General features: G+C 42.3%; 1 protein-coding gene across 1 annotated transcript in view; it reads right to left on the minus strand.

Moving 5' to 3' along the window:
• The window catches only part of LOC140346616 (ral guanine nucleotide dissociation stimulator-like), an 80,177-nt gene extending 59,310 nt beyond the window's left edge, over positions 1-20,867 (minus strand). Inside the window, exon 1 of the mRNA XM_072432762.1 lies at positions 20,708-20,867. Within this exon, the coding sequence (XP_072288863.1) occupies positions 20,708-20,728 (21 nt within the window). The 5' untranslated portion in view covers positions 20,729-20,867. The remainder of the gene's footprint in view (positions 1-20,707) is intronic.
• Positions 20,868-21,933: the final 1,066 nt, after the last annotated feature.

Genomic DNA, 21,933 nt, shown 5'->3' on the forward strand with positions numbered 1-21,933 from the left:
AGCAAAGCATCAGTTTTACCCCAAATCACTAAATCCATTGAATTCTTCTTCCTCTGTGTCACTTCTAAACAACTCCACAAACTCCAGAGGAAGAGGAAGTGCAGATTCTTCTTCTGCGTCGCTCAGAGCGCCCTCTTGTGAAATGTGGTTGCAAGTGTGAAAATAATAATCACATATCAGTCGCTCCAGAGTCTAAGAGTCAAACCTCGACGAAACTATGTAAAAAGGTGCGATTATAGTCCGGAAAATACGGTATGTGTTTTGGTGAATATTAATTAGCATTTAGCCAAAACGTCTCCGACTCTTCCACTTCTCGCCGCATCACCACCGGAAGCCTGCGCTGTGTTTTTGATTGACAGAGCGCCACTATCTCGTTAGCACACATATCCTGCCACAACAGCCACGTTTCGACCGGGCCCGAGCCCACAAACATCACACTTTTTTTCTTAATAAAATCAAAATGAAACCTGAATTATACTTTTTAAATCACGAGGCCGATGAAACGTTTAGTCATTTCAAGTTTGTGGCGCTGTGACTCGTGGCTAAAGCTAGGCTAATCAGGAAACTACTTCCGGTTCAAGCATTTATTTTACATTTTAATGTCTCTTTATGTAACGCATTGAGTTTGGATGTTTGATGGATTATGCACCGGAAATATAATAATTTTAGTCTTGAAGCGAATGCTGCGCCTCGATAAATATGAAAAAGCCATTGCTAGCTTTTTTTAACCTTTAGAAATACATTAAAAAACAAATAAATGTTGAAATATGGTGGCTGAAGGCTTCCACACGGAGAATATTTATGAATAAAGTGTATTACTGATGAAAATAAGTCACAGATTGTTCTTTTTTGACATTTTGATTTAATAATGTCGCTGTCTTTGTAATAAAATGGTCTGTTTGTAGGTGTTTAAGAGTCTGTATGGTCCAGGTTACTAGTCAATATTACCATAGTCTGTTAATCGTTACAGCCTTAGTTTGTGCAATGGTGTCTTTAAATGTAGAATAAATATGACTCAGAGATGCATGAATCAGTCCAAACACAACTTCTAGACTAGAGGGTAAATGAAAAAGTGAAAATAATAATATTAAATTCTCTATCTGCTTAAATCAAATAAACAAGATTGAAAGCACTTAAAAGTCAAGTTTGTATAATATGTCTCCTTTAAAAATTCAACTAAACTGAACTATTTAAATTGTGTTAAATCTGCTACAAAAGGAAATCTTGCAAACCTGATATAAACAAATGCTAATAGGAAATGCTACGTTTGTGCTTATCATATTGAGTTCATCTGCAGCTCAGTCGTTTTAAAACGCTGACGCAGCAGACGCTTTGTACAGAGACTTTGTGGTGTATGTTTGACCCACTTTGACCTTGACAAAGTTTCACTCCAATAGAATCTGGGTCAAAACATCTGAGAAGCGAACCACAACCGACTGTATTCAATCTGAAACATCAATCACAGAGAAGCAACTTTGGAACACAAAGCATGACAAAAGAACCTCTATTTTTGTTTAAAATATAGAATTAAAATAACCAAAATAAGACTAAACCTACAAGATGGTCGTATAGAACATTGAGGTTGGACATTTGTATCAGACATTGGACCGATATTATGAAGGACCTGCATCGGATTAGGTCTGGACGCTTCTGCTTTGGTCAAAAATAATATCATCCGATTTTATGTTCCTTTCCATCGATTGTAACCTCCACTTCCACAATACAACGCGAACCAAAGGGGAGACCACGCACTGCCCTGTCTCACTCCTCTTTTCAAATGCTAAAGTCATAACACAAATGCTAAAGTTATGGCACAAATGCTAGAGTTGTTAAGCAAATGCTAAAGTTATAACGCAAATGCTAAAGTTGTAACGCAAATGCTAAAGTTGTAACGCAAACGCTAAAGTTATAACACAAATGCTAACGTTATAACACAAATGCTAAAGTGATAACACAAATGCTAACGTTATAACACAAATGCTAACGTTATAACACAAATGCTAACGTTATAACACAAATGCTAAAGTGATAACACAAATGCTAAAGTGATAACACAAATGCTAATGTTATAACACAAATGCTAAAGTGATAACACAAATGCTAATGTTATAACACAAATGCTAAAGTGATAACACAAATGCTAAAGTGATAACACAAATGCTAAAGTTGTAACACAAATGCTAAAGTTGTAACGCAAATGCTAAAGTTGTAACGTAAATGCTAAAGTTGTAACGCAAATGCTAAAGTTGTAAAGCAAACGCTAAAGTTGTTAAGCAAACGCTAAAGTGATAACACAAATGCTAAAGTTATAACACAAATGCTAAAGTTATAACAAATACTAACGTTATAACACAAATGCTAACGTTATAACACAAATGCTAAAGTGATAACACAAATGCTAAAGTGATAACACAAATGCTAAAGTGATAACACAAATGCTAAAGTGATAACACAAATGCTAAAGTGATAACACAAATGCTAAAGTTATAACACAAATGCTAACGTTATAACACAAATGCTAACGTTATAACACAAATGCTAACGTTATAACACAAATGCTAAAGTGATAACAAATGCTAACGTTATAACACAAATGCTAATGTTATAACACAAATGCTAAAGTGATAACACAAATGCTAAAGTTATAACACAAATGCTAACGTTATAACACAAATGCTAATGTTATAACACAAATGCTAAAGTGATAACACAAATGCTAACGTTATAACACAAATGCTAAAGTAATAACACAAATGCTAAAGTTATAACACAAATGCTAAAGTTATAACACAAATGCTAACGTTATAACACAAATGCTAATGTTATAACACAAATGCTAACGTTATAACACAAATGCTAACGTTATAACACAAATGCTAACGTTATAACACAAATGCTAATGTTATAACACAAATGCTAAAGTTATAACACAAATGCTAAAGTTATAACACGAATGAATAAATAATATATAATTTTCTTGACCTCGATGGTGATTAGAAATGAAAAGTACAGCTGTGTTTGGGCGTTAGCCGTTAGCGGTTCTCCTGGGACTAAACACAAGCCTGAGCACGTCCACATGGAAACACACGTCTCGAGAGAGCCTCGCCGCGACAACAACGCCGACAATCCACGTTTACTCCAGACAGACGCAGCGAAAACAGACGCACGCTTTTGATTTAAGTTGATGGCATTTCAGAACCGGTTTCCTTGGATACAGGAAATGTTCGGCCTGCATGGACGGCATTAAAGGTGCACTACGTAACTTTTCGGGTAGAGGGTCCAGGGGCGTGTCCAGACGTTTTTCACTGGGGTTAAGTGTTTAAAGCGATCTTTTTGAGCATAAATGAGTCAAAATAAGACGAAATACAAGTAAAATGGGGTTCAGTGCCATTAACATGAACATAAACGAGAGTATTATGCAATATCCAACAATTGTGTATTTCTTCCCAGCAAAGTGTTTATTTTCAGCGTGGCATTGAAAGTCTAACAGGTTTTGTGTCGTATCACCGTGGCAACACAATTCCCCCTGGCACAGAGACAGTAAATCTGGGATCTATGGCCTCGAAGTGTTCAGCAGCTCTAATTATAACCGTGAGGTGAAGTCCGGCCCTCGTCCTTGACTCTAAACCCGACGCGTGTCCTCGGACACGATCTTTACCGTCTCGTCTGACGCGGCCGACAATCTTCTCTTCAACAGGCAAATGCTAAAGTTACAACGCAAATGCTAAAGTTATAACGCAAATGCTAAAGTTATAACGCGCAAATGCTAAAGTTATAACGCAAATGCTAAAGTTAAAACGTGCAAATGCTAAAGTTATAACGCGCAAATGCTAAAGTTATAACGCGCAAATGCTAAAGTTATAACGCGCAAATGCTAAAGTTATAACGCGCAAATGCTAAAGTTATAACGCGCAATTGCTAAAGTTATAACGCGCAAATGCTAAAGTTATAACGCGCAAATGCTAAAGTTATAACGCAAATGCTAAAGTTATAACGCAAATGCTAAAGTTATACAGCGCAAATACTAAAGTTATAACACAAATGCTAACGTAATAACGCACAAATGCTAAAGTTATAACACAAATGCTAAAGTTATAACTCAAATGCTAACGTTATAACTCAAATGCTAACGTTATAACTCAAATGCTAACGTTATAACCCTCGGAGACGCTCTTTACTGTCTCGTCTGAAGCGGGCGACGATCTTCTCTTCTAAATGTAAACGTCTTCTCGTTTATCAGAAATGCCGTAATTCCCCGTCAGAAAAACCCGCCACGTTTGAGCAATCTCGTTCAGTTCCACTTTCGGCGGCAAAACACGAGCTGCAGTAACAAGTTATTTGATGAGAAAATCGTTGTTTTAATCGTCCTTCACCGTCATTCTAAGTTACCGGTAGGACACAGGAAATAGCCATGTGTAACGGCCATTATAATCCTCTGACTAAAATATTCCAATCAGAACTTTAAACGGAAATGATCAATCAAAAATCAATCAAAATAGAAAAAACAATCAATGGAAAAGATCACATTCTGACTTAATTTGAAAATGGACAAACTCGAGGGACTTTGGACCGGGCGACACTCCTGCCGTGACTTAGTTTGGGACCTTTTCTGTCACCTTTTTGCTTTTGTTTTCTTATTTTGTTCTTAGTTATAGAAAATAAAATGGAAATAGTAATCAGTCTTAACCCCGTGAGGTTCAGAAGTTCTCCTCGGCCTTCAAACTGACCTCCACGACGTGCTCGAGCGCTTTCTTTCTCTCGGCAGCCGACCGACTTGGACACTCGTCCCCGCTCGATAAGATAACCCGTTATTGTGTCCCGTTGGAGACATTTGCCCTGGGACACTGCAGGGGGGGCGGGGTCACATGCTTTAAAGCATGCTTTACAGGACTCGACTCTCTGAAAAACTAAATCAAGTTCAATGTGACAAAAACAGCCCGTTAGCTCTATTTTTTTGGGCTTCACATCGAACAAAATAATACAGTATTTTCTACACTATAAGGCGCATTAAGTGAAACAAAACGTGTATTGCACAAAATGGCTTCGAGGTCAGTAAGAACAACCACAATTAATCAATATATAAAGTGCACTGGATTATAAATCGTTTTTGGAGAAAATTAAAGGCTTTTAAATGCGCCTTATAGTATGGAAAATATGGTACTTTAATTTGCGTTACGGAACTCAACTCTCTGAAAAACAAAATCAAGTTAAATGTGACAAAAACAGCCCGTTAGCTCTATTTTTTTGGGCTTCACATCGAACAAAAAATACAGTATTTTCTACACTATAAGGCGCATTAAGTGAAACAAAACGTGTACCGCACAAAATGGCTTTGAGGTAAAAAAATACAAGCAGAATTAATCCATATATACAGCGCACTGGATTATTAGGCGCACTGTCATTTTTGGAGTAAATTAAAGGCTTCTAAGTGCGCCTTATAGTGCAGACAATACGGTAATTTGCTTCTAAAATGGTCCCTATCATCATTTTTTTGGTTCTTACGATTGTACCGTGACCTGAAAAGCCGATTGACCCGATAATCTCGACATCCCGACTCACACATCACACGTTTGTCGGAAGAAGTCAGTTTTTAAACAAACCCTGGTGTGGACCGTCTGACGTTTTACACACTTTTACGGTAAAGCGCGCCGACGCCATTTAGACCCTACGCACAGAAACCCCTCGCTAACGGTCAACTCCTCATACCACGCTGACCTCTCGGTACAGAAGTATAGGTCAGGGTCGTCGTCGTGCGGTGCGTCGGTTTGGCTCACCAGGTCGTCCAGGACGGCCACGTGGAAGTCGAACATGCACATCTGGACGGGCCGCGCCAGCGCTCGGTGAAGGTTGAACATCGACTTCACCTCCATCCTGCGAAAACGGGACTCCGGATCCAACCGACGATGTCCACGAAAAGGCGGTAAATATTCACGTCGCCTTGGCTATCGTGGCTAATTTAACGTTTATGGCGCTTGGTTGATGTTTTATCGACGGGGAAGTGCGCCGTCGACCGATAAAACCGCCAACTTGATTCAAAAAAGAGGTAGAAAATCTAACGTTGCGGCAATTTGTAGTAATCGTTCGAGTGCGCCATCGCTCATTATCGCTCAAAAAAAAAGTTGACAAAAGAAAGTGGAAAGCACAAAAGTTATAAAATGTTTTTAAAAATGTTCCAATTGTTCTCCAGGCGACTCCAAATCCACACAAACACAAGAAGTTAAGTCCAGAACACCCGTGTGAAAGTCTCGTCCACGTTGTCTGAAGGGGCGACTGCAGTACTACAGTAGAAGTAGCAGCAGCAGCAGCAGTACTTGTAGTACTTGTAGTAGTTGGTGCGTGGTATTGTTCCTGGTCGGTGGCTGTTGTGCGCCGTCTGCAGCTGCCCTTCCTCGTTTCACAACGCGCTCAGCTGTTTCTCTCCCTCTCTTTTCGCTCTGCCGTGACGCAACACGAGCCCAGACACGCCGCGGGAGAGAAGGACGCAACCGCCGCCGCTGTCGCCGAGCGCCGTCGAGGCACCGTGGCGACGGCGGGAGGGGAAGTGGAAGTGGAAGGTCGGCCGTATATCGCAATTTAGACAGTACCGTGAATGTCGTTCTGAAGCAGGGAAGTGGAGATTGTGAGGTTGATCAACCGTTGTGATTATTCAGGCGACAATGTCATCGTACGGATCGAACAATAATAGTTGTGATGGTTTTAGAAGCAAAATTAAGTCTTTTTAGTCCAATCTATCGTCCAAAAAATAGATCTAAAAGAAGAACTTTTTAAAAATCTGGCTGTTTTTGTCACATTTGAATTTAATTTTGTCTTTCAGAAAGTTCCATTTGGTAAGTCGGTCACAAACATCAACGAGAATGATGGAAAACGAAAGATTTCACTGTTGTTAAAGTAACGTATGACAAGACAAAATAAAGTCGCTCTCATATTTATTTATTTTTTCAGATTTTCTTTTATTTGTTTTGGTGACATTAGATGAGTTTTGGCCCAGTGTTTGATGGGTAATTTCCCAGTGTGATGTCATAAATTACAAACAGGAGGTAAAATTATAAATCCAGAAAGTGCAATTCTGGGATAAAAGTTATACTAATCATAAAACTAAACTTTGATATTGTGACGTCTCCATTTTGAAGATCGAGTAGTAAGTGTTTGTAGTAAAAATGAGACAAAAAGGCGGATTAAAACTACAATAACAACAGTTTATGTTGTACAATTTCAAATGAAAAGTGATATTCCTGCACTTTTACAGACATTTCACCTTTGTCTCATAATTAAACCTGTTTTTTTAAACTTAACTTATCATACTAATAAATGCTTTTAAACTTAAAGGACAAATATTATGCATTGTTTGTATTGTTATTAGCCTTTAAACATGCACTTGAGCAACTTTAGTTTAGCATCTCATGTTTTAGAGCTTAAAAAAAAAAAAAACACTAACTGTGTTTTGGAGGCCTCTACTGGCTGCAAAGGGAATTACACAGGTAAATAAACAACTGGAAAGTTTTCCCGGAGGTGCTTGATGCTTGGAAGCTACACAGTTGTACTGATCGTGATTATACGAGAGGAATGAGAACGAGTCAAGACGATTTATGGACTTAAAAACAGCAACATCGACATCACATCCAAACACTCACACATTACTAAACAGCACAATCAAATACACAACAATCACATGTATATTTTGGTTTAATTTCTCTTCTCACATCCTTTTATCTCTATATTTTCCCTTTCCCTTCTCTCTCTTCTACAAAAACTGTATACACCCTGTCACCCAGTGAAAAATAAAATGAAAATAAAATGAAAATAAAATAAAATAAATAAAATAAATAAAATAAATAAAATAAATAAAATAAATAAAAAAATATAATTAAATTAATTAAATTAAATTAAATAAATACAGATGTTTTTTGTTTCTGTCGTTTTATTGTTTCTGAGGCTCGGAGGGAGAGGACCAGGATTCACCAAACTGAAGCTATGTGTGCTCCAGCTGAGATTGTGACGAGGAACAGAGTGAGAACAGGGTCAGAAGAGAGAAGGAGGACATTCAGCAGATGTGCCTTTAAATTCAGTCTCTGGGGTTTTTCCTTTTTTTTTTTTACATCTAAAAACAACAAAAACATACATAAAACAAATAAAGAAAGGAGGAAAAATTATACTAAAAAAATTTAAAAACTAAAAAATGGAGCTGGGCAGGACCAGACAGCTCAGGATGAATGAAGAATAAGATTAGAAAGTAATAAAGTGTCTTGGGGTTTTTCCTAAGCAAAGACGTAAAACTAAATACAGTGTCTCACAACAATGTCACCAAAGCATCGACGAAAAACAAGACCGCTGCCTTCTTCTTTCACTACGAGCTCCCAGACTTAAAATATATAGCCCAAGTGTATAGGCGTGTGTGTGTGTGTGTGTGTGTGTGTGTGTGTGTGGTGTCACTAAATAAACAGTGCGTCGACAGAGGGGGACGGAGGAATCGCTGGGAAACGCTTTAAAATTCACCGTCCGTCGCCAAACTGTGGAAGAGCTGTCGTCATGGTAACGCGGGGCCGAGCCAAGACTGAAGAAACGCCACTGTCCTCCGGCTCTGCTCCGAAATCACACGGGCGCCGATATCCGTCTGTGGAAACGTGCGCCGTGACTCTGGTTTAAATGACGTTTTATTGGATTATTCTTCATTGTTTTGATGCTCACTTTGAACGACTCAGAACTAAATCATTCAACTGAACTTAAAAAAGGAACTAAAATAAGGTCGAAACCAGGTCTAAATCAGGACTAAACTAGGTCTAAACTAGGACTAAACTAGGACTAAACCAGGTCTAAATCAGGACTAAACCAGGTCTAAAACAGGTCTAAGCTAGGTCTAAATCGGGTCTAAACTAGGTCTAAATCGGGTCTAAACTAGGTCTAAAACAGGTATAAAGCAGGTCTAAAGCAGGTCTAAAGAGTCTAAAGCGGGTCTAAATCGGGTCTAAATCAGGTATAAAGCAGGTCTAAAGAGTCTAAAGCGGGTCTAAATCGGGTCTAAATCAGGTATAAAGCAGGTCTAAAGAGTCTAAAGCGAGTCTAAAGCAGGTCTCAAGAGGGTCTAAAAACGGGTCTAAATCAAGTCTAAATTGGGTCCAAATCTGGTCTAAATTGGGTCTAAAATCAGGTCTAAAGCAAGTCTAAACCAGTTGATAGGGACTGGATTGGTAATTTAAGAATCCAGTGACGAAGCGGCTAAAGGACTTTCAACAATCCAAAGCGTCTTCTCCGATGGTGAGTTTCCAGAGGCGATTTTGTTTCGCGTCGTTGGCGGTGGAACGTAAACTGACCTGTTCTCCGCCTGCTCCTCCTCGTCCTGTCTTTGTCGCGGGCAGGAAGTGAGGTCGGCGGGCTGCGCGAGCACTTCCTGTCCGCTCTTGGAGTGCGAGCGTGACATGGGATGGACGTCGGCTGATTAGCGCAACAATGAGGTCCAAACGAGGACTTGATCAGAATTAAAGTGCGTGCCAGTGTTTTTATTGTGACAGCCCCGCCCGCCACGTTCAGCAAATGTGTCCGGCTCTTGGCACGTCGTCCATGTTCTGAGTTATAACTTTGAATTATTTCTCACGTAATGTTTTTCTTCCTCCGTAATTCAACTCGACAGTCATAAAAGGACAAATATTACGCATTATTTGTGTTGTTTTCAGCCTTTGAACAAGCTCTTGACCTTTAGTTTGGCAACTCATGTTTTAGAGCACACAAAATGTATAACAAACTAAGCAAATCTCTGCCGTTTCCCTCCGGGACTAACTGAGCTTTGGCGCCATCTACAGGCTGCAGAGGGAATTACACACAGTTCAATATGAACGTTTCAAGCTGGCCTCTCACTTCTAGGTCACAGAACACAGTTGTACGAGTCTGGAGATGATTGATGGAGTTAAAAACGGTTGTGCGAGTGTACGAGTGTTTCTGACGCTCGGAGGGGAGAGGACTTTATCAAACTGTGAATGAACGAGGAACAGAGTGAGAACAGGGTTAGAAGAGAGAGAAGGACATTTTAGCAGAATATGTGTCCTTTAAATGATGTAACAATAAGGTCACACCTTTTTCATAGTTGTGGCCGGAGTGCGACGTATACTCCAGAGCGACTTATGTGATATTATTTGTTATTTTCACACTGGCAACCACAAGAGGGCGCTCTAGGCTCTAAGCGACGCAGAAGAAGAATCTGCACTTCCTCTTCCTCTGGAGTTTGTGGAGTTGTTTAGAAGTGACACAGGGGAAGAAGAATTCAATGGATTTAGTGATTTGGGGTAAAACTGATGCTTTGCTAAACTTGTTAGCATGTTCTTTATGCTATAGCTATCTGAATAACTGTTCATATGTTACGTTAACATACCAGACACTTATGTAGCTGAAGGTGTTAGCGTTAGCATACGTCATGTAGCTGAAGGTGTTAGCGTTAGCATAGGTCATGTAGCTGAAGGTGTTAGCGTTAGCATACGTCATGTAGCTGAAGGTGTTAGCGTTAGCATTTGTCATGTAGCTGAAGGTGTTAGCGTTAGCATACGTCATGTAGCTGAAGGTGTTAGCGTTAGCATACGTCATGTAGCTGAAGGTGTTAGCATTAACATACGTCATATAGCTGAAGGTGTTAGCGTTAGCATACGTCATGTAGCTGAAGGTGTTAGCGTTAGCATACGTCAAGTAGCTGAAGGTGTTAGCGTTAGCATACGTCATGTAGCTGAAGGTGTTAGCGTTAGCATACGTACATCTATTCACCATGTTCTCTCATCTGTTATTATTTTAAACTGCAGTCTTGGTTTTTATCAGATACATTTCCCCCAAAAATGCGACTTATATGTTTTTTTCTTTTCTATTATGCATTTTTTTTGCTGGTGCGACTTATACTCCTGAAAAATACGGCAATAATGAGGACTGAAAACTAATAATCGTGACTATTTTAGACACAAAATGAGGTATTTTTGATTCAAATCTAAATGTGAAGTACTTTTTTATCACATTCATTTCTTTGGTCTTTCATAAAGCTGGTCTCAATAATCGAAACACAAACATTTGACACATTGCGAAATACAAAACGGTGCGTAACGTGTCAATACAAAGTAAATAGCGGGCGACACGGGGCCTTTAAGCCACGCCCCTCTCTGAAGTCTGAAGCACGTCAGTTTGTGCAGCTGCGACTGAGGCTGATGTTATCTGCTGCTTCACACCACAGAGAAATGCCTTTGTCCCACTGTAGACAATACAACACACACACACAATACAACACACACACAATACACACAATACAACACACACACAGGTCAGACACAGAGCGAGGCTTCGGAAAACACAAGCGCTGCAGTGTTCGGTGAGCGAGGTGAGCAACACGATGAATGTACCAGAAAAGCGCTCGTACGTGACACATGACGCTTTTTATAAATGTCCAATTTTTGGGTCAATTAATATTCTAAATCATCCAATTAATTTACTTAAAAATCCAACTGGATAATCCCCCGGTCTGTCCAGGGGATCTCTTTCTTTCCCTCCTTTTTTTTTTTTAAACGGTGTAGCGTAAAATGCCCACTTGGAAGACGTACAACTACAGAAGACGTCCGACTGCAGAAGACGTACAACTACAGAAGACGTACAACTACAGAAGACGTACGACTGCAGAAGACGTACGACTGCAGAAGACGTACAACTGCAGAAGACGTACGACTGCAGAAGACGTACAACTACAGAAGACGTACAACTACAGAAGACGTACGACTGCAGAAGACGTACGACTACAGAAGACGTACGACTGCAGAAGACGTACGACTGCAGAAGACGTACGACTGCTGAAGACGTACAACTACAGAAGACGTACAACTACAGAAGACGTACAACTACAGAAGACGTACAACTACAGAAGACGTACGACTACAGAAGACGTACGACTGCAGAAGACGTACGACTGCAGAAGACGTACAACTACAGAAGACGTACGACTACAGAAGACGTACGACTACAGAAGACGTACGACTACAGAAGACGTACGACTACAGAAGACGTACGACTACAGAAGACGTACGACTGCAGAAGACGTACAACTGCAGAAGACGTACAACTACAGAAGACGTACAACTACAGAAGACGTACAACTACAGAAGACGTACGACTACAGAAGACGTACAACTACAGAAGACGTACAACTACAGAAGACGTACAACTACAGAAGACGTACGACTACAGAAGACGTACAACTACAGAAGACGTACAAGTACAGAAGACGTACTACAGAAGACGTACAACTACAGAAGACGTACAACTACAGAAGACGTACAACTACAGAAGACGTACGACTACAGAAGACGTACAACTACAGAAGACGTACAACTACAGAAGACGTACGACTGCAGAAGACGTACAACTACAGAAGACGTACTACAGAAGACGTACTACAGAAGACGTACTACAGAAGACTTACAACTACAGAAGACGTACAACTACAGAAGACGTACAACTGCAGAAGACGTACAACTACAGAAGACGTACAACTACAGAAGACGTACAACTACAGAAGACGTACGACTGCAGAAGACGTACAACTACAGAAGACGTACAACTACAGAAGACGTACAACTACAGAAGACGTACGACTGCAGAAGACGTACAACTACAGAAGACTTACAACTACAGAAGACGTACAACTACAGAAGACGTACAACTACAGAAGACGTACAACTACAGAAGACGTACAACTACAGAAGACGTACAACTACAGAAGACGTACGACTACAGAAGACGTACTACAGAAGACGTACTACAGAAGACGTACTACAGAAGACGTACAACTACAGAAGACGTACAACTACAGAAGACGTACAACTGCAGAAGACGTACAACTACAGAAGACGTACAACTACAGAAGACGTACAACTGCAGAAGACGTACAACTACAGAAGACGTACTACAGAAGACGTACTACAGAAGACGTACTACAGAAGACGTACAACTACAGAAGACGTACAACTACAGAAGATGGCGGTAAATGCATCTTTTCAGTTGGCTGCCGACCACCATTAAAAGCAACAACAACAACAACAACAACAACAACAACAACGCTTTCTCTCTTTCGCTCTCCTTATTTTTTACTATATAGCTTAAAACACATTCTTTGAAGACGTACAACTGCAGAAGACGTACAACTGCAGAAGGCGGACACAACGGACACGGCGGACGGGTTGGACGGGTCAGGACATGGCGGACGGGCCAGGACACAGAGGACGGGTCGGACACAGAGGACGGGTCGGACACAGAGGACGGGTCGGGACACAGAGGACGGGTCGGACACAGAGGACGGGTCAGGACGGGTCAGGACACAGAGGACGGGTCAGGACAGAGAGGACGGGTCGGATGGGTCAGAGAGAACGATGTGGAGACGTTTAAAGCGTGGTCAGGTTATGCAAACAATGTTCAGTCCATCGTCCGGAAAGAACAAAACTACAAACCTACGAGACATGACCGTCCACCTGAACGTCCACCTGACCGTCCACATGACCGTCCACCTGACCGTCCACCTGAACAGGAAGTACTCTTAGGGCTTTGTAAGTTGTGACCTGCTCTCGCCCCTAAGACCATAGTACGATCTAAGACCATAGTACGATCTAAGACCATAGTACAATCTAAGACCATAGTACGATCTAAGACCATAGTACGATCTAAGACCATAGTACAATCTAAGACCATAGTACGATCTAAGACCATAGTACGATCCCAAACTCCTTCAGGATCAGAAACATCATCTCTTTTACGTTCCGACACACATGGTACGTCCAGACGTCCAGGCGGTCGTGCAGTGCCGTTTTAAACAAAGAAAACTGAATAAAAGTGGAGCGAGTGAAAGCAGCAGCACAAACAGCGTCCCGAGCGAGCGTCCAGCTGCAGATGGCGCTCTTTATACCACTCTGTGAAAGCACTTTACGTTTCAGAGGACGACGCCTCCAGCGCCGCCACCGCCGCTCTACGGCCAAAGAGCTTCAGAGAGAGCTTCAGAGAGAGCTTCAGAGTCCAGTCTAGTCCAATCCAGTCCAGTCCAGTCAGGTTAAGTGAAGTCACATTAGGCTCTTTTTTCTCGTCACACAATAGAGAAAGTAAACATGGAATAAAGAGATTGAACCCAGAGCAGCTTCACTACAGTCAGTATCGATTTAGTGATATATTGAAATGTTGGTATCGCGCCACTAACACAACCTTAAAAAGATTACATCATAACCCTTTCACTTTTATTTTGAAAAGCTCTTTTTTGCAGTGAATAATTTGGGCAGATTAAAACTGTTTTTCACGTTTTTAGACAGTAAAAAACATAGAGTAGAGTAGAGCGCCTTTAAATGGACCAATAAAGAAGAATAAAGTCTAAATAAGCAGGACTACACATTGTAAACACTTAAAAACAGCACTTGCCAAATAAAGCCGCTTAAACGTCTCGCTCAAGCTGAACGCTCAACGAGCAACTATCGCCTCCGTGCGCGTCATTAACAACGAAACAACATCGAGTAAACTCTATAAACGTCGTATTCCTGTTCCTTTAAGACGTCTGTGTCCACGCCGTCTGTGTCCACGCCGTCTGCTCCGTATCACGACCACCAGGGGGAGCAACACGGTTATAGCACGACCACCAGGGGGAGCAACACGGTTATAGCACGACCACCAGGGGGAGCAACACGGCTATAGCACGACCACCAGGGGGAGCAACACGGCTATAGCACGACCACCAGGGGGAGCAACACGGTTATAGCACGACCACCAGGGGGAGCAACACGGTTATAGCACGACCACCAGGGGGAGCAACACGGCTATAGCACGACCACCAGGGGGAGCAACACGGTTATAGCACGACCACCAGGGGGAGCAACACGGTTGTAGCACGACCACCAGGGGGAGCAACACGGCTGTAGCACGACCACCAGGTGGAGCAACACGGTTGTAGCACGACCACCAGGGGGAGCAACACGGTTGTAGCACGACCACCAGGGGGAGCAACACGGCTATAGCACGACCACCAGGGGGAGCAACACGGTTATAGCACGACCACCAGGGGGAGCAACACTGTTATAGCACGACCACCAGGGGGAGCAACACGGCTATAGCACGACCACCAGGGGGAGCAACACGGCTGTAGCACGACCACCAGGGGGAGCAACACGGCTATAGCACGACCACCAGGGGGAGCAACACGGCTATAGCACGACCACCAGGGGGAGCAACACGGCTGTAGCACGACCACCAGGGGGAGCAACACGGTTATAGCACGACCACCAGGGGGAGCGACACGGTTATAGCACGACCACCAGGGGGAGCAACACGGTTATAGCACATTTAAACCTTAAAATAAAGACAAATAGTTTTACGGTCTTGACTTCCAAAGCCAAAAAGTACAAAAGTATGAGGTTATTTTCTGCTCGTCTCCATGGTTACGGTTATGTCAGGAGAGGAAGATCTTAGCAATTCACAAAAAGTTCCGGTTTATTGTCATCTTTTTTGCATTTGATTCACTCTGCACCGCGGTGGAAGAAGTACTCCCTTTTTTTCAGTACTTTGAGCAGATGTACTATTACTACTTATAATTGATGAATGACATGTGGTGATCTTGATGAAAACAGATTTAGTCAATTAATCCTTCAACATTTCTAGACATTTTATATGAAAATATTTGTTTGCTCAAAGCTGGGACAGAAAGTACTTGTTTCACGCCCCAAAAAAATTGTGTTTCCGGTAACATTGAAAAAAAAAATCCAGGTCGGTTTAAAGGTGGTATGGACGATATCGATTTCAGCAAATTTGTTATCATATTTCCTCGTGGCGTGGATAAATCATTTGTCCTGCCACGTATCAATCATAAAACGCACCTACCGCTCACCTGCAGCCGCGTCAGGCTCGTGCCCACGTTTCCGCGTGCCTAAGCGCATGGATCTATCATAATATAGTTCCCTCAGTGTACGGGGCAAAATGAAGACGGAGAAAGACAGTTCGAGCTGACGCAGAAGTGGACAGAAATCTACGGGAGACGAGAGATGCGATGCGCTCCGTCGCGCTAATAAACAAACACATGTGTGTGTTGTATCAGTCCACAAGGGGGAGTGGCATGTGCACGGGGGAGTGGCATGTGCACGGGGGAGTGGCATGAGCACGGGGGAATGGCAGGTGCACGGGGGAGTGGCAGGTGCACGGGGGAGTGGCAGGTGCACGGGGGAGTGGCATGTGCACGGGGGAGTGGCAGGTGCACGGGGGAGTGGCATGTGCACGGGGGAGTGGCATGTGCACGGGGGAGTGGCATGTGCACGGGGGAGTGGCATGTGCACGGGGGAGTGTCTTCGCACAGGTTATGCACACAACATTTTTTCTTCTTGACCCGACTTTTAGTCCTTCACAAACACGTAGTGGAGTAGAACGCACAGATTCCAGCTCTCAAACACGGTGAAGTAAAAGTACAAGTGTAAATTACTTTGTAATTGGTTACTTTCCACCACTGCACAATAAAGACATCAAACCTGTGTGACACGAGTGGCACGAGTGGCACGAGAGAAGAGCCAAAAAAAGCCTTGAAATCTCAGTCTCAAGCCAAACAATTCAATGATAAAAATAGAAACAGCGCTCTAAATATGGAGCTACAGACGAGAGGAGGAGAGGAAGAGAGAGAGGAGCAGAGAGGAGAGGAGGAGCGGAGCAGAGAGGAGAGAGGAGGAGAGGACGAGAGAGAGGAGCAGAGAGGAGGAGAGGAAGAGAGAGAGGAGCAGAGAGGAGGAGGAGGAGAGAAGCAGAAAGGAGAGGAGGAGAGGACGAGAGAGAGGAGCAGAGAGGAGGAGAGGAAGAGAGAGAGGAGCAGAGAGGAGGAGGAGGAGAGAAGCAGAAAGGAGAGGAGAGAGAAGAGGAGGAGGAGAAGAGCAGAGAGGAGGAGAGAGGGACAGAGACAGGTGCAGAGACAGGAGCAGTCCACAGCTGCAGGTTCAGAGCGGCTTTGACATTTGACTTCGCTGCTGCTAAATTAACTCCTCGCTTATTAAACATCTCATTAGCATTATTCAAATGAGCTGAAAATTCAATTAAAACCCTCTTGAATCTCCAGCTTTAATCCCATAAATAACAAAGGGTTTCGCTTAGTCTTATTCACAGTGAAACAGATGAATCCTCGTGAAAACACACCATAAACCACTTTTATTACAACATCATGCAGAGGAAAACAAAATAAAACATTCTTTTAATATTATTGTCCCAAAGATATTCAAGCAACAGCAAAGGATCATGGTCTATGTAGTTCCAATTAAAGCCACGCTGTGCAACGTAACGAGTGTGGAATATTATAGGCAACAGGAACAAGATTTCCACAGAGACAAGCCAGAGTACGAGTCAGGTTTACGGGCATGCAGCTCGCCAACAGCAAGGACGGGTTTTTCCAAAGATTAACAGTGCAATAAAAACATTAACAGTGGATTATTTTATGGGTTAAAGGTGAATCGTTTCATGTATTGTGACTTCTGATGATGCGGCGTCACAAAAGTTTGGTGTTTATAATTTTAACTGAAACTATAAACCATTATTTGTGCTCAATTAGACCCGAGTGAAGCTGAAGTGAGGATCTCGTTTATGGACCAAAGAGAGTTGCATCAAATACACTAAATTTACACGTTTTCCACGTCATTTTCATGGAATTACAGCACAATTCTAGACATATACTTAAACATTTCTCAGCTCATGTTTTGGGAGCCTTTGCAAGTTAACGATTTCATAATTACTAAATAAGTCAATGATCATTTCAATAATCGATTCACTTGTTGCAGCCCAAATTCAACGGTTGTATTGTTCTTATTTTTGATTATTACAATATACTTTCCAGTCCTTTCATACGTTGTATTTTATAATATATTATTTTATTTTCTAATTAAAAAATGATCAATAAAATAAAAAAATACATACAATAAAATGGAGATATAAATAAATGATAATAAAAATCTAAATAATAATAAATGAACCCTGTTACATCTAGTGTTTTGAATGTTCTGGACACCATCGCTCCTATAAAGGCTAAAATGGTTAAAAATAAGCAGAAGGCGCCGTGGAGAAATGATGATTCGGTCAGGGCACAGAAAAGGGAGTGCCGCAGGGCCGAACGGAAATGGCGCAAGTCAAAGCTCCAGGTTCAAAAAGAGATTTACAAAGAAAAGCTGAACATGTACAACCTAATCTTATGTAGAACTAGGGAAAGATATTTTTCTGAAATAATTGGAAGCTGCAGTAACAACTCGCGTGTCCTGTTTGCCACAGTAAACAGATTAACAAACCCTCCAGCTCAGCTGCCGTTAGAACTCATTTCCACATCCAAGTGTAATGAGTTTGCATTATTCTTTAATGACAAAGTTCAGGGCATTAAAAATGCTATAAATCCCACAATGTAAAAAATTACCCTAAAACCACCAAGACACTTAGAGCTAACTCACTGCACCAGTAACTGACAAAACTGTCCATGAGATCATCACCAGTCTGAGTTCATCTACATGCTGCCTTGATGTGTTACCCACCAGATTTCTAAAGTCTGTGCTGAACAGTTTGTTAGCACCATTCACTCACATAGTTAACATGTCGCTTCAATCTGGAACATTCCCAATGTCTTTGAAAACTGCGGTCATAAAGCCTCTCCTAAAGAAGAGCAGTCTTGATGCCGCAGTACTGAGTCATTACCGGCCCATCTCTAATCTGCCATTTTGGGGCAAAGTCCTTGAAAAGGTTGTTTACCAACAGCTCACAGATTTCCTCTTAATAAACAACTCATTTGATGTTTTTCAGTCAGGTTTTAGACCTCATCACAGCACTGAGACTGCTCTTGTCAAGGTGACAAATGACATCCGCCTGAACACTGACACGGGCAAAGCCTCAGTCTTAATTCTGTTAGATCTGAGTGCTGCTTTTGACACTGTCAATCATGGGATCCTCTTACAGAGACTAGAGGACTGGGTGGGCATCACTGGCACTGCCCTAAACTGGTTAAGGTCCTATCTGGAAGACAGGAAGTACTTTGTTGAAATTGGTAGCTGTGTCTCAGACCACATGACCCTGACCTGTGGAGTGCCCCAAGGGTCAGTCCTGGGTCCCCTTCTGTTCAACCTATACATGCTGCCGTTGGGTCAGTTGATACGCAGTGAAAATGTGTCCTATCACAATTATGCAGACGACACTCAGATCTATGTTTCACTGTCGGCAGGTGACTATGGACCAGTAGATTCACTCTGTCACTGCATCCAACAGATCAGTTTGTGGATGCAAAACAACTTTCTCCAGCTGAACTCAGACAAGACTGAAATAATCGTTTTTGGCCCACAGAAACAAAGAGAAAGTGTTAGCGGTCACCTCCAGAGTCTCGCTCTAAAACCTACAAACCAAATTAGAAATCTGGGGGTAATAATGGACTCAGACTTGAACTTTAATAGCCACGTCAAATCAATATCAGCAGCTTTTTACCATCTAAAAAACATTGCCAAAATCAAAAATATAGTGTCAAAACCAGATTTAGAGAGACTTATCCATGCGTTTGTCTCCAGTAGATTAGACTACTGTAACGGCCTGCTCACTGGTCTCTCCAAACGAGCTGTAAAACAGCTGCAGTACATCCAGAACGCTGCTGCTCGGGTCCTGACCAGAACCAGGAAGTATGATCACATTAGTCCTGTTCTCAGGTCTCTGCACTGGCTCCTGTGGCTCAGAGAATAGACTTTAAAGCAGCTCTGCTTGTGTACAAGTCTCTCCATGGCCTAGCACCAAAGTACATCTTGGATATGTTAGTGCCATATGAACCATCTCGGACTCTGAGGACCTCAGGGACCGGCCTCCTGCTGGTGCCCAGAGTCAGGACAAAACATGGGGAATCTGCGTTTCAGTTTTATGCAGCTAAAATCTGGAACAGTCCTCCTGAAGATGTGAGACAGGCTTCTACTCTGACAATGTTCAAATCTAAGCTAAAAACAGTTTTGTTTAGCTGCGCATATGACTGAAAGGATTTTTTCTTTGCACTCTTCTCTTTTGTTTGTGATTTTATTAGTTTAGAAAATCAGTTGGATTGATAATTTTTAATTCAGTTAATTTTATTGTATTTCTGTTTCTGTAATTTCTTTGTGATTTGAATGCATTTTTCCTGCTGTGAAGCACTTTGAATTGCCTTGTGTATGAAATGTGCTCTACAAATAAACTTGCCTTGCCTTGCCTAAATAAAATGCGAATAATAATAATTAAAAGAAAATACATACAATTAAATAAAATAACAATAATACAAACTAAAACAATAATGAATAAATAAAAGAAAAAGCTTATTACAATTAAAATAAAATACATGAAATTAAATCAAATTAAAAACAAATGATAAAACTAAAATAATAATAAAATAAAAAGGTAATAATTATTAAAAGAAAATGCATACAATTAAATAAGCAAATAATAATAAAAACTAAGATAATAATAAATAAATGAACAGTTTAAAGCCCTCTCCTCTCTTGGTCCCTCACATTCTCAGCCTCACTTTAACACTGTTCATTCTCACACATTTCTATCTTCACTTTCTGCTTTTCCTCCGCATTTCACGGCCCATTTCATCCGTTTTCCGCCGTCCTTCCCCGGCTCCGTAGCGCCGCCACCCCCGGTCTGAAGCACCACGCCTCATTAGCATTATTCAAACGCTCCAGCGGCGCACATTAGCATACGACCCCGCTGCACTCACCTGTTTCTCCAGCATGATCATTCTCCCAGTCGCATGACCTTCCGGGAGCGGCGTTCTCTCCTGGTTTCAGGCCGACATCGTGCGCCCCGCTCCCGGCCACATCCCCCCAGAATCCCCCGTTATCCTCCGCGCTCGCTCCGGGGTCCTCGGATAATTTTCCTCCCGAAAAACCCCCAAAAAACACCCACACCGTGTCCCGTCACCTCCGCTGTCCCCCGCGCTCACACGAAACCATCACAAATGTGTCTTATCGTCCACGTCAAAGCGTTTACCGCGTGAAATAAACGGCGGAAAATAAAAAAAATAAAGTCCGGTTTAACGGCGCGCGACACGGGGCTAGCCGATGCTAGCTCGCTCGCTAGCGACGATGCTAACGCCGAATCAATTTTTTATTTGTCTCCGCGTCGCGTCGTCCATCGCCCCGCTCACGGGTCACGCCGCGCTCCCCGGTTCAACCTCCGCGGGACAATGGCAGGGAAAACACCCGAGCGACGGGGCCACGGGTCCGCGGCAGAGACACCGAGCTGTCCGCCAGTGTCATCCCGGTGAAACGGAGAGCGGATCCGCGGGGGGAAAGATGCGGTAATGGATGCTGCTGATGCTCTCGCCGCCTCCTCCTCCGCCGCCGACACCACCGCGTCTCTGTTGCTGAGGCTGAAGACGAGGCGCTGGAAGCGGGGTCTTAAAGGCTCCGCGCGCGGGGCCGAGCGACACAAAAACACCCGAGATTTACGACGACACCGGGCGGAGCGGGCGGAGCGGGAGGCGCGGGCTGGAGGCGCTGGAGGCTCCGGACGCTGCCAGATAAAAGTGTTCTGAATACAGTGTGATTCACGGGCACGGGGCGGGCGGGGGTCGGGGAGACATTAAAACGTCATGTAACAATAAAAAAAACTGGCATTTTCATTAGAAGTGGCGAGAACTCGAGATAAATCATCATTTATAATTTAATTATAAATGGATAACATTAGAAATCACTGAGCGCTTTGCAGACATAAGCCAGAGGTGGATGAAGTAAAGTAAAGTAAAGATACAAGAGCAGAACATAAAAAGTAAAAGTACTACATGAAATAATCTGAACATGTAAAAGTATCTGTTCTTCTGTATCTACCTCTGTATCTACCTGCGTATTTCCCCATGTGGGACAATAAAGGAATATCTTATCTTATCTTATCTTATTGAAGTATCTGTTTGAAAATATACGATTGAAGTAAAAGTACTGCATA

This window comes from Eucyclogobius newberryi, unplaced genomic scaffold (assembly GCF_026437365.1).
Source record: "Eucyclogobius newberryi isolate DKJ021-1_F unplaced genomic scaffold, fEucNew1.0.hap1 SCAF_6, whole genome shotgun sequence".
NCBI classification, from domain to species: Eukaryota; Metazoa; Chordata; class Actinopteri; order Gobiiformes; family Gobiidae; genus Eucyclogobius; species Eucyclogobius newberryi.